General features: G+C 27.0%; 1 protein-coding gene across 1 annotated transcript; it reads left to right on the top strand.

The window, feature by feature from the left end:
• Positions 1-833: 833 nt before the first annotated feature.
• Positions 834-15,472, top strand: LOC105846088 (extracellular calcium-sensing receptor). The gene is made up of 2 exons (XM_065793902.1): positions 834-910; positions 12,715-15,472. Exon 2 carries the CDS (start codon positions 12,764-12,766, stop codon positions 15,305-15,307), a length of 2,544 nt encoding a protein of 847 aa, XP_065649974.1. The 5' UTR covers positions 834-910; positions 12,715-12,763; the 3' UTR covers positions 15,308-15,472.

Genomic DNA, 15,472 nt, shown 5'->3' with positions numbered 1-15,472 from the left:
GTTTTTTTGTACTTTTTCACATTTTTAGTTTAGTAAATTCAATGCGGTTACAGACTTAAAAAGATTTTTGAAATCTAAGAAACGATGTACTGCTGTTGTTACTTTCTGTACTTTTGCACTTTTAATTCAACTGTAAAAGTGCAAAAGTATAAAATTAATTAACACGAAAATATGAAAAATCAAAAAAGTCTCAATTAAATTAATTTAATTAGAGCATAAAATAATAAATTAAACTTATTTAAAAATAATAAAAAAAGTTCAATTTGTGTAAAATAGTAATAAACAAAGATCAATCTAAAACGTCTTAAATGGTTAATAGGGGATTTATAGTGTCCGATCTACTACTACTACTATTACTACTACTACTACTACTACTACTACTACTACTACTACTACTACTACTACTACTACTACTACTACTACTACTACTACTACTACTACTACTACTACTACTACTACTACTACTACTACTACTACTACAACTACTACTACTACTGCTACTACTGCTACTACTACTACTGCTAATACTACTGCTACTACTACTACTACTACTACTACTACTACTCCTACTACTACTACTCCTACTCCTACTACTACTACTACTACTACTACTACTACTACTACTACTACTACTACTACTACTACTACTACTACTACTACTACTACTACTACTACTACTACTACTACTACTACTACGATTATTATGAACTAAAACAAAAAAAGAAGATGTTACCTTAGTAACAAATAAGTTTGTAAAACAATATTTGCACCGAGTAAATAATCAAACACGTGTTAATTGAAGAATAGTAATAAGTTTTATTATGAATATCATGAAATAATTGGTTTTTTAAAAAGAGTCAAAATAAAATTCACAAATACTAAAGATAAGACTGTAACTCATATTCAAAAGGTAAACATCTGTTATAATTAGATGCGTCAATTAGTAAAATAATGTTCAAAAATTTTTATAACTTTGAATACATATTTTTTGGTAAAAATGGGAAAAGTAGCTCGAGTTGTTTAATTCCATTTAATAAAACGTAATGAACTATTAAACTTTTTTCGTAGACTTTCTTTTAACCACATTAAATAAGGCACTCATGTTTTTACTTATGTACATACTCAACATCTTTAGTGGAAAATTTATAAAGTTCTAATTGTTCATTTTTATTTAAATTTAAATTTTGTGTGTTATTTTTATTTGCATTTTCATAACTGTATTTTGAGATTTTTTTAAATATAGATTTTTTAAAAACATTATAAAGCAGCTTAAATTCTCAAAGCTTAAAAATTATCACCGTATTTTTTACAAATTATTGAGCTAAATTATTATTTAATTAAAATACCTTTACAAAATATTTTTGATGATTGGGTTGTGAACAACTGACAAACAACTTTTTAAATCATAAAACGTCTTATAAAAGGTCAAATACAGTAAAGGCAGAAAATATTATACATATTATTGAAAATACAATATCTCTAAATAGTCGATGTAGATATTACTTATTTGTTCCAACTTCTCAGTTTTTTTAGAGATGCTATATTAAATCTATGAGCACCATTTAATAATTAGTTTGATCCTTCATGCAATGCCTCACTTCTATTATTGCATTTTTTTGTAATGTCGTAATGTTCATATAGCGCTGCTTCAAAAGCATACGCCAAAAAAATTTCCTATTACGACGTTGTTGTCGTAAAGTTGTTTACAGTTCAATAGCAAATCGAGGCCTGTAGTATAAAACAATAATAATATATTCAATTTGAGGATATATATATATATATATATATATATATATATATATATATATATATATATATATATATATATATATATGTATATATATATATATATATATATATATATATATATATATATATATATATATATATATATATATATATGTATGTATATATATATATATATATATATATATATATATATATATATATATATATATATATATATATATATATATATATATATATATATATATATATATATACAGGGTGCGGCAGCGATTCGCAAACTTTTTAGAACATTTTTCAAAATGAATTTTTAAAGCACTAAAAAATTATATTCATGGAATATTAATAGAAGAAAAGTTGAAGATAAATACTTTTTCCACTTTAACATTTAATTAAGTCTCCTTTTTTTGATCACTGTCTCAAGCCAAGGACGGAAGGACTGGCAGGTGCTTATTATATAGTCTCTTGAAATTGAGTTTCAAGCAGGGGTAATTGATGACTTCAGTGACTTGACACTTGAGTGGGCCTTTTTGCAACCCTTACTCTCAACTACGTTCCACACACTAAAGTCAAGGGGATTCAGGTCAGGGCTGGATGATGGCCAAAAATGTTTGAGCCAGATTTTATCCATATTGTCCTGAAGATATTGTTGAGTTTTTCTAGACCCATGACAAGGTGCATTGTCCTGTTGAAAAATGTAATCGTTTTCTCGGAATGTCTTCTTCAGCCATGGCATCACATAGTGTTTTAGTAAGTTAATATATACATCAGAGGTAACTTTTCTTTCTTTTGATGTAGATTGGTGGACATTTCTCTCCATTAGAAGCAATGATTCCTAGCATCATGATGGGCTTAGGGTGCTCGGTGTGATACACAAGTGGTGCTTTGTCACCCTTCTGCACAATGAATCTGTCATTTCGCCTATTTATTACACAGTCAATACTAAAAAGTTTTTCATCTGAGAAAACTTTAACTGTTGACAAAGCATGGCTTTTTAGCTGATTTAAAAGCTTCTTTGATCGTTCCATTAGTAAAGTTTTAAGTCTTTCTGTTAAAAGTTGACATGAAAGTCGGGCCACACTGACTTTTCCACTGACTGTCCTTTTATCAACATTGAACAATTTTGTGAATCAAATTTAAAACTTCGGTTCTTTTGGCTTCCATTGTAAAACTTTTAACTAAAATATTTTTTATTTACTATTTTATTAAAATCTAATTCGGTCATTGAACATTAATCAACAATAACGAATTGCGGAAGTATTTTATTTACATCACAAAACCTTATATATATATATATATATATATATATATATATATATATATATATATATATATATATATATATATATATATATATATATATGTATATATATATATATATATATATATATATATATATATATATATGTATATATATATATATATATATATATATATATATATATATATATATATATATATATATGCATATGTATATATATATATATATATATATATATATATTAAGGTGTCCCTTATACCAGCCACCCCTTATGTTCTAAAAAAGATTGGTTCATATTCTTAAAAATTTCTATTGGTTTTCACAAGCAACTTGGTTAAATTTTTTTAAATTTTTATTGGATTTAGGGGGGAGCACAAGACCCTTGAGCACTAACCGGGTCGCTAATATCATAAAAAAAGTTTTTCAAAAGTATGTCATATTGGGTCTGAAAAGAAGTGAAGTTATATCAAAATTTCAAAAATAACAATTATTTAAAAAAAAAAGTTATTATTCAAGATTTTTTTGGGAACTATTATCAAAAAAATACACTTCTTTTATTTTTAGTTATGAAAGGTCTTTTTTCCGCAATACGCTCTTAAAAATAATTTTTTAATAAAACGATTATTATTTTTGAAATTTTTATATAATTTCGCTTCTTTTGAGACCCAACATAACATACTTTTGAAAAACTTTTTTTTTATGATATTAGCGACCCAGTTAATGCTCAATTTTTAAAAAAATATTAGGGACCTGGTAAGTGTTCAGGGGTCTTGTGCTCACCTAAATCCAATAAAATATTGAAAAAATTTAACCAAGTTGCTTGTGAAAACCAATAGAAAGTTTTAAGAATATAAACAGATCTTTTGGGGGGAAAACGGATAAGGTGGAAAAACGGATAATATGACTATCACATGCGGTGTTCCCCAGGGTTCAATACTTGGACCCCTCTTATTTCTAATTTATGTTAATGATTTAAATAAGTTTTCTAATATCTTAAACTCAATTTTATTTGCCGATGATACTAACTTGTTTTATTCCAATGAAGATATTGATATTTTATTTTCAACAGTAAACAAAGAACTTGATAAACTAAGCCAATGGTTTAAATCCAATAAACTATCCCTAAGTATTATTGAAACTAAATACACATTACTCAGTTTTTATTTTACTCAATATTTAAAAAAATAAATCACATTTACAGTACAAAATTCTTAAAAAAAAACTTTAGTCAATCCAAAACCAAATTCAGCCACTAAATACTCAATCACAAATCGAGGGCCTAAATTATAAAATACACTTTTAAATGTTGATCTTAAAACACTCTCTTTGCTCAACCAATTTAGAACAAAACTTAGGCAAATTCTATAATAATATAATAATAATAGTAATAATTATTTGCTGTAATACTCAACGCAGCGAGTTGAGTATGGTGTTTAACAACAGTAGTTGTTAGACTATAACAGCTTTTACTTAAGGTTAAAATATAGCTAATTTGTTTTTAATCTGTCATAAAAATTTTTGAAAATGTTAATAGATTTTGCATCTATAGTTTCTTGATTTAATTTGTTCCATTTTTCTGAAATCCTATTTGTAAAAAATTCATATCTTGCTGTTGATTGTTTGACTAATTGTCTTCTAATACGCATGTTGTGACCACGAGTGATTGAGTTTGTTAGAAAATCTGGTGGATGATGCGAAATTACATTGTCATAACCATTATTAATTTTAAACTTTTGAATCGTGTCACCTCTTATTCTTCTTTCACTTAACGTTGTCATTTTTAATTTAATAATCATTCGTGATAACTTAAACCTTTTAATTGATGAATTCTTGTTGCTCTTTGTTGTACTTTTTCTATTTTCTCAATGTCTTTTTTAAGATACGGATTCCATATTGAAGCACCATATTATGAATGAGGACGAACTAACGATGTAAATAATAGTTTTGTGCTTTCTTTATCCAAATAACTGAAACACCTCTTTATCAATCCTAACTTCTTGTTTGCTTTACCAACTGCAATATTGATATGTTCTTCTCATTTCAAATGGTTTGAGATATAAATGCCTAAATCTCTTTCTAGAGTGGTTGTTGTTGAGTTTGTCTGGTCATTATTACTGCCATCTACCATTTTATAGATACATTGAGGATTTTTTGGTCTAATATGCATAACTTTGTATTTATTTACATTAAGCTTGATTAACCATTTGCTTGACCAATCTAACAATTTATCTAAATCACCTTGTAAATTACTCTGCTCAGACTCACCTTGCAATATTGAAATTATTTTTGTATCGTCAGCATAAAATTTACATTGATTTTGTAAATTTACAACCAAATCATTGATGTATATAATAAACAATAGCGGACCAAGTACTGAACCTTGAGGAACGCCACTTATAACCAATTTCCAATCTAAAACGTTATCGTTCAAAACATTTATTTGAGTTCTATTACTTAAAAATACTTTGCACCAATTTAAGAGTTCACCATTTATACCATAACTAGCTAACTTAACACATAATCTCTCATGTGGTACAGTGTCAAACGCTTTTGCAAAGCCCAAAAACGCAATATCTATCGAGAAATCATCTTTTAAAGCTTGTGTTATTAAGTTTATTGTTTCCAATAGGTTTGTATTGCAACTTTTACCTTTTACAAAACAATGCTGTTTGTTTATAATCAAATCATTGGTAATCAAATGGTCTCTTTTACAATCTCTTGCAATACTTTCCATTACTTTGCATACAATTGATGTTAAAGAGACTGTAGTTTGTAGCTTCCAGTTTGTCGCCTTTTTTGAATAGAGGTGTAACCTTTACACATAACCATTGTTTTGGTAAAACTCCAGTTGAATATGATCTATTGAATATAATTGATAGTGGTTTTGCTAACGCACTTGAATATTCTTTTAAAACTCTTGGGTGTACTTTGTCGACTCTAGTTGATTTATTTACAGTTAGTTTCAATAATTGTTTTTCTATAGTTTCTAAAGTAAATTAAGGAGTTTGACATTTCACATTTGCATAATTTTGAACACTTAGTAGACTATTTTTTTCTTCTTTAACAAAGACTGAACTGAAAAAATCATTTAGTATATTCGCAATTTTTGAACCTTCTGTTTTTATTTCTGCATTTTTGTCGTTCAATGCTTTGATTGTATCTTTTATCTTCGTCTTGCTGTTGATATAATCCTAAAGTGTCTGCATCCTAACCTTGCTCCAATCACAGTCTGACGGCCTAAAAGTATACCTTCATCAACTAACTTCATCACAATTGTTTCATAAGTGGTTCTTCTGTTATTTTTAGCAATGTTTTTTATTTTTCGTTTAAGTCTAGGTGTAATGGACCACTTTCGACCACACTTTCCAAATTTTGAAGAGCCTGTTTTAATGCCTGAAGATTTTTTCTTCATCAAACTTTTACAGAAACAATCAGTTTTTTGACAATTTACATCTGCTTTATTCGGCAATTTCCATCTGCTTCAGTCAACTGTTTTCAAGCAAAACCGTTATTTAGCCTTTCTTCAATTGGGCTCGGGTATTCCTTTTACCCATGTTCAAATGTCAATAATAAAATAATAAATTCTGTAGATTTCCAGCAAAAAATTTTTTTCTTTGTTAAGAAACAAATGTAGAACAGATTGAATACCAATTCAACACACTGAATTGAAAACTGATTGAAAAGTCTGGATCCAGTTATAGGTTTCTTTCTATCTGATGTTATCTTGTTTGGGGACAAATCAGTTTAGAAACCATTTTTTTCTTTAACATCTTCACTTCCATCAAGGCTGCAAGCAACCACTATTAGAGTTTGAAGTTACTGGAAAAGCAAAAATGAAATTTATAGAATAAGACAACGATTAATCGATGATTTAAAAGATTTCAAATTATATGAATCAGCAAAACAAGAGGAAGAAAGTGAATTCAAAAGAACTGATGTTCGAGGGAAATAACTAGACAAATAAGAATTTCTCCAGCACCTAGGAACAGCCACAGTTAAAGAATGAGATTGAATGACTAGTAACACGAGAATAAATTTTAGTAAAAGGCACAAAATCGCTAGCTCTTTAGAGCAGTGCCCATTATAGTATTTATAGAAAAGAAAAAGAGAAGCATTGTTATGACGATGTGTAAATGTTTGGAGGTTGACTGCAAAAGCAGGTCCAACAATTTTTACTATGAGTTTTTGCACCTTGTATAAAAGAGAAAGAGCATCATTGGAAAATCCTTATATGGCAACAGTATTCCATACAAGGACGGATTTAAGGTTTATTGAGATAAAGAATAGAATTAGAAGTAAAAAAGTAGCAAGCACGATTAAGTATTGCAATATTAGCAGATGCTAATCTTGCAATTGATTTGATATATGATTTTCAAGAAAGATCGAAAGTAAGAATTAATCATAGAAGACGAATCGAGTATATTACCATTCATAAATATAGGAAGATCTAGATTATTGCAATAAGAATTAGCTGAAAAAAGTTTTACCTGAGTTAAAGTTTACCAGCCAGTGAGAGTCCCATGCTGCAGAAGAAGTGATATTTTTTTCAAGCTCAAATGCTCCCTCCAATCAATCAGAGAATGTTGGCTTCTTATCAAGACAAGATTAAATGATAATACCATCAGCGAATAATTCAAGCGTAGATGTGAGAATTTCTGGGAGATCTTTAATGTTAATTAAAAAAAGTATATGGCCAAGGATAGAGTCTTAAGGAACCCCTGAAGTTACAGGATATGAAGAAGAGTGCTATCCATCGAGGACAACTTTTGTATTATGATTGGCAAGAAAGAACTCAATAATTTTAAACATGTTACCTGATACACTAAAAAGACAGCTTATAGAGAAGACCAGCATGTCTAACTGTATTAAAAGCTTAAGAAATGTCGAGAGCGATAACCTTAGCCTCTCCACATTTATTTAATGCACAATAAAATCTATCAGTTATTACAGTTAAAAGATCAGCAGTAGAACAAGAAGATCAAAATCCATATTGGTGATCAGGTAGTAAGTTATAATATTTAAGATGAATATATTCAATGGATCAACTTATTTGTCGGCTATATTAGGTTAAACGCAACTAGTAGAATTGAGAAATTATATTGATGAAAAATTCTTAGCAAAAAATTCAACTTTGTCTTTAAGTGAGGTGACAAAATCATACAAGAGAGGTGGAAAAACCAATTTGCCTTTGTTATAGAGATTCTCCAGAAGTCACAAGAGCCTTATAATTTAGATGAAATACGAGATTTCGAAAAATTGCGGGCTTTGGCCTTAAACAAACCTTTTTATGGTTTGTCTACTGGTTTCTAGCAATAGTAAACAGACCTCTGTATTTCGGAAAATTGTTTTGCTTGTAGATATGAAAGTAATGATTACGATTAGAAATTAGAGGAAACACAATTAGAGGAAAACTATGAAGATGAGGGAGGTTTGACTTGTTCATTTGATCAGAAAAGAGTGCAGTCTAAAGATGAAGGAGAGCAATATAAAACATAGAGAAAGGCGATAAAATAAGGTGGTGCTAAACGAAAGCACATCAAAGAATATTCTATAGATTTAAACCAAGTTTCCCGACACATGGGTAAACTCTTACGAATGTAGATACTCAGGCTAAACATGTGATTATCGGAGTTTATACGAATTAAAGGAAGATAGCCATCAACACTAAGATCACAAGATAAGACAGCCGAACTCAAATTAGTCCACAAAGAGCAAGTTGGTCTTGCAAACTTTGCAAAAGATAAGGCTCAACATAAGAAAAGTTACTTTGAAGATCACGAATATAAGTGAATGATAGATTTAGAGAACTTGGTAATGACGATGGCTTTTTTTGTTTTATAATTTTACTCAAAGCACAGATAGCACTCCGTACACTACTTGACAGTCCAAGCAATTGTCTCATTACTAATAATAAACCCTAAGCCATAACAAAGGGCTCCAAAAGGCTCCGAAAAAGGACATTATTTACACGCAACATGACACTGTTAATACTCTGATACTTTACAGTTGGTGGAATCAGTCTTTCTTAGAGCTACCTCAGAGTTCGGAAAACCTGACTACCAGCCAGCCTTAGATCTCTAAAACTGATTTTTAGAGCTGCACTCTCATTAGGAGATAGTAGAATGAGTTGCCTCGTTAAGAGACACAAGCGAAGCCCATACATTGAGTCAAGAAGATCCAGCATTCAACATCCTAAACTGGAAACAATTTATTATAAACACATCTACGCTAGCCTAATAGATGAAGAAGGGGTACGAGGCTGGTTAGTCAAGAGCCCTAAGGCAAGGGGTGTTTTAAGTTGGAGTTGGTTTTTCCTAGCCTTTGTCTAAAAAAGCTTATACTACAAGGCAGCAGGACATGAAGCAGATTGAACTGGGTTACATGTTACCAGTAGCAAAATGATTTACGACTTATTATAAATTATATATATATATATATATATATATATATATATATATATATATATATATATATATATATATATATATATATATATATTAAATATATATATATATATATATATATATATATATATATATATATATATATATATATATATATATATATATATATATATATATATATATATATATATATATATATATATATATAATTTATTTTATTTGCCGTGTAATATTATTTACAAAAAAATTTATTATATAATACGGGCATGATTTCAAGATTATTGTAATAACCTTTGATTAAAACGTACTTTCAATAGTGTACATACTTCAAAAGTAAAACTCACTGTAAAACATAACAAATCTATATGTAGTATAACATCTGATAGTATTTTGAAAAATCGAAAAGAATCAAAATTATTTTTTGTCGAAAAATTTTTTTTTTAGATTTTTAAAAACGAATTAGTCAATTGAAATGAAAAAATAAAATTTGACCGTACAATTTCATTTCATAGAAAATCAAGGAGAAAAAATAATTTATCCTACATTTTCAAAAAAACAAAAATGTTTAGAAAAAGCATCATAAATTAACGTACCTATAATGTGAAAAAATTAAGAAAATTGTTTATCTTGCTAAAATACAAATATATAATTTAAATATCCATAGAAATCAATAGTTTTAAGTGGCTTTTATTAGGTGGAAATTATTTCCCCATTGAACCCTATGTATCTATGCATGTATATTTGAACACAAGAAAATAATTAAAAGTAGACGCAATGTCAGAACTTAACGTAGCCTTCTTTAGCATTATAAGATGTTTGGGCACGATTAGTTTAAAAACCAAACTTCATGCACAACTTTCATAAACTAATTCAACCTATGGGAATATTGCAACTTATGTACTGGTTCTGAATGCTTTTGGTACTTAATGTGCTCTGCAATATTCTATTTTTCTTTTCTTTAACTAAGTTTTGATTGTCTTAGTGCATGGATTATTAACAGTCTTTGATCAACCAGCGTATAACGAAGTCATCAGACAAGAACTGGATTTTTATCTAATCAAGTTTAATCATAATAAATATTTTAATGGTTTTACCAAATAATTTTTAATTTAATTAATGTATTTATATACTTTATTAAACAAATAATTGTACTTCGTTTTGTTTTTTAAACTAAAGCAGGTTTGTACTTTAAAAAAAAAGTGTATCATTATATAACAAAATGATGTTCTTAAATCAGTTAATATGATAAATGATTCTTTGATCATTTAGGGCTAGCAATAGTTACATTTTTATTTTACAACATCTTTCACATTCCTATTTTTTACGGTTGTAAAGACAACCTTAATAGCATAAATATTAAGTTGCTTGAAAAAAAATGTCTTTAATATAAATAAGAAAATAGGTGAAGAAAAAATAGAAAGATAAAAAAAAAAGAGAATGATTTATTACAAATGTGACAGATGGAATTTATAAATCAACGCTGTGTAATGTTGTATATATTGCAGTTGATTATTTTAAATCAAACAAACATGCTAAGTAGATTTTTGTTGCTTGCAATAGAAAAAAATATCTGAAAAGTATCTTTAAAAAGAATAATTAATAAGAAAATAAAATTTATAAAAAGCAACGTTTTTTCTGATTTATATGAAGAAAATCTTGGTTTTTTATATGAATTTTAACTGTTTAAGATAATTATGTTAAGCCTTTGTTTTATTTGGCATATCAATATAGTTTTATGTTATTTTTACAAAAATTATATATATATATATATATATATATATATATATATATATATATATATATATATATATATATATATATATATATATATATATATATATCTATATCTACATTGTAAATATATAATTATATCAAAATATATTTAAAAAAAAAGTTTATACGCAGCCTTTTAACCAAATTTTTTTATATGAATTTTAACTGTTTAAGATAATTATGTTAAGCCTTTGTTTTATTTGGCATATCAATATAGTTTTATGTTATTTTTACAAAAATTATATATGTATATATATATATATATATATATATATATATATATATATATATATATCTACATTGTAAATATATAATTATATCAAAATATATTTTAAAAAAAAGTTTATACGCAGCCTTTTAACCAAATTCAATAAATATAAATATCGTATAACAAGAATATGATTTTAAAAGATATATATATATATATATATATGTGTGTGTGTGTGTGTGTGTGTGTGTGTGTGTGTGTGTGTGTGTGTGTGTGTGTGTGTGTGTGTGTGTGTGTGTGAGTGTGTGTGTGAGTGTATGTACATATATTTTTTTAAGTGATTTTTTACCAATTTATATATAAATGTGAGCGTACATATAAACATATATTAATATATATATATATATATATATATATATATATATATATATATATATATATATATATATATATATATATATATATATATATATATATATATATATATATATATATATACATATATATATATATATATATATATATATATATACATATATATATATATATATATATATATATATATATATATATATATATATATATATATATATATATATATATATATATACTTAAACAACTTTAAAAAGTATTCTACACAATAGAGTGCTCAATGTTCTTAAAAGAACAGAGCAGTTATATATTAGTAGAAAATCACTTAACAAAATTTTTTTCCATTTAACACTGTGTTTCATCAACAAAGATTCATCAGAAATCTATGTACAGATCTATGTATCAAAATCTATGTATCAGAAATAAGATTTCTGATGAATCTTTGTTGATGAAACACAGTGTTAAATGGAAAAAATTTTTGTTAAGGGATTTTCTACTAATAAATATATATATATATATATATATATATATATATATACATACATACATATATATATATATATATATATATATATATATATATATATATATATATATATATATATATATATATATATATATATATATATATACATATATGTATATATATATATATATGTATACATATATATATATATATATATATATATATATATATATATATATATATATATATATATATATATATATATATATATATATATATATATATATATATACATATATATATATATATATATACATATATATATATATTTATATATATATATATATATATATATATATAATATATGTATATATATATATATATATATATATATATATATATATATATATATATATTATATAAACATACTTATTTCTGATTGCTATGTAATAAATATTATTTTTAAACCAATTAATAAATTAAGGTGTTAGTATAACTATCGACTCTCAATGTCGATTGCTGTTGTATATTAAATGTCATCAAGATGCAAACGTTTTTTGGTATTCAAAACATTGTTATTGTTTTTACCACCACTTACAGGATATAGTGGATGCACTGAAAATATTATTGAATTTAGCGATATAGATAACGCATCTGTGATAATAGGTGGCTTGTTTCCAGTCCATTATTGGCATCAAAACTATAAAAAGTACGTTTTAAATAAACCGGGACTCTTATGGGTTGAGGCAATGATATTTGCAATTGATGAAATTAACAAAAGCAGTTTTTTAAAAAACAAGAAAATTGGTTATCGCATACGTGACAGTTGTAATAATATTAAAATTGCTATTAAATCAGCCTTAGAAATTACGCAGAGTTTTCACCAATATCGAACAATTGTCAACAATAGCATATGTCAATGCAATTTACGTTTTAAAAAAGCTATAGCTTTAGTAGGCGATGCAGCATCTGATACTTCAACAAATGTAGCTGCAATTTTATCTTCAACAGGAACAACTCAAATAAGTTATTCAGCTACATCTACTGATCTTAATGCAAAGTTGTATCGTTCCTTTTTGCGAACTATATTACCTGACAACATTCAGGCTGCACTTATAACAGATTTAATGGTTTACAACAACTGGACGTTTATCAATGTTATAGCATGCGACGACGATTATGGTAGAGTCGGATTTAGTGAACTATTACCAAGATTGCAGGAAAAAGGAGTCTGCACAGCTGTTGCAGAGATTTGCGATGTAAAAGGTGATTCTAATACAGACAAAATAAAAATACTTATTAAAAAGCTTTTACTAGAAAAAAAAGCAAATATTATTGTTCTTTGGTGTCAACGACCAGAAGCTGTTCGATTTTTAAAAGTTGCTGCCGAACTAAATTTATATAACAAAACGTGGATAGCTACTGAAACATATGGTTTTAGTAATGAAGTTTATGATATAAATCCAAACGTTGTAAAAGGAATGCTTGGAATAATCCCTTTGCAAGTTTTCTATGAACCGTTTGAAACCAAACTAAAATCTCTGAGCCCTAACTTGATATACAAAAATCCATGGGTTCATGAGTATTGGAAAGAAAAAAATTGTGAGACTAGTAACGTAGCTAACTGCTCAAATCTCAGTTTATTTGATCTACCAAAAAGTAAGTATGCAGAAGTTATTCATGCAGTTCAGTCAATTGCTAGAGGGTTAAATTCTTACATTGAATTAGAAAATCCATCAGAGTTAAATCCTCAAAGACTTCTTTCATATGTAAAGAACGCAAGTTTTATTGGTATAAATAACTTATTAATATCTTATGATGAACAAGGAAATCCTAGAGCTGCGGGTTACTCAATAACTAATTTAAAAACAGATAATAATAAAAAACTTTTCTGGGATGTTATAGCGATTTGGGATTTCTTATCAAGAAAAATAACATTTAATCCAGGAAAACAAATTACATATCCAGGTGATTCGGTAAATTCGCTACAATCGTCTTGCAAAGAAAAATGTAAACCAGGTTATTTTGCACTTTTATTTGAAAGTTTATGTTGTTGGGAATGTGTAAAATGCCCAAAGGACAGTATACAGCCAAATTTTGGACAATTCAATTGTACTCGTTGTACTAAAAGCAAAATACCGAACGCCATTGGAACAAAATGTGTTTTACCCAAGAAAGTATTTATTTTTGCTGATAGCAAAGAAGGCGTTATAATAATAAACTTTTCTACATTCGGATGCGTGTTAGTGATATTTGTTGTTTTTACATTTTACAGGTACAAAGAAACCCCTATTGTAAAGGCTTCAAACATAAACCTATCGTTAACGCAGCTTATAAGTATTCTGTTTACACTAATGTTACCCTCTTTTTGTGTTCAAAAAGAAATCACTAAACAAATATGCTTTAGTCAACTGCTTTACTTTGCTTGCTTCAATACAATTACAGTTTCGGTGACTTTTATAAAAGCTGACTTTCTTTTAAGAATTTTTTCTAAAAGTAGATCTATTCGTTTTAAAAGTAAAACCAATGCACACAGTACACAGTATTATGTGCGAATAATTGTTAGAGAATTTATGCCGGTCGCAGTTTTAACCTTTATAAGTGTTACGCTTTGTATTATTTCTTTGTTTTCTTTTCCGATCGAAGTGAATAGCGTATTGACAATACAAAGAGATGATAACATACAAACTATATCATACTGCGACGGGTACTATAACTCAATTTTGTTTTTGATGATAACATTTGTTGTACTAATTGCATTTGTTTGTGGAGTATATGCATTTAAAGCACGTAATATGCCTGATACACACAACGAAGCGCAATTAACTTGTTTAGCAACATTTTTATATGTGATATCATGGTTGATATTTATTCCGTTATATCTTAGTACAAGCAATCAACAACAAAAACTGGTTGTTTGGTGTTTAATGTCAAATACATCCACAATATGTCTCTTTCTTGTCGTGTACTCCCCTAAAATATACTTTATCTTTTTTAGAGCAAGAGAAAATACTGGAGTAAGCTTTAGAGCTAAAATCACACATTTTATGTTTACAAATTTGGCATTTGAGCCGTAAAAAATTATTAGAAATCTTTAGCAATTTTCACAGTATAAAGAACAAATGAAACAAAACTAATAGTAAATAGATAACTTAAAAATGTAAACTTAAATTTATTGAATTTATTTTGCTGTATGACAATGCTTGTTTGAAGGGTTTTCTTTTAAAACGAGTTACTTCTGT

The sequence above is a fragment of the Hydra vulgaris genome, chromosome 03, assembly GCF_038396675.1.
Source record: "Hydra vulgaris chromosome 03, alternate assembly HydraT2T_AEP".
In the NCBI taxonomy this organism is placed as follows: Eukaryota; Metazoa; Cnidaria; class Hydrozoa; order Anthoathecata; family Hydridae; genus Hydra; species Hydra vulgaris.
This window is presented reverse-complemented; position numbering and strand designations above follow the sequence as displayed.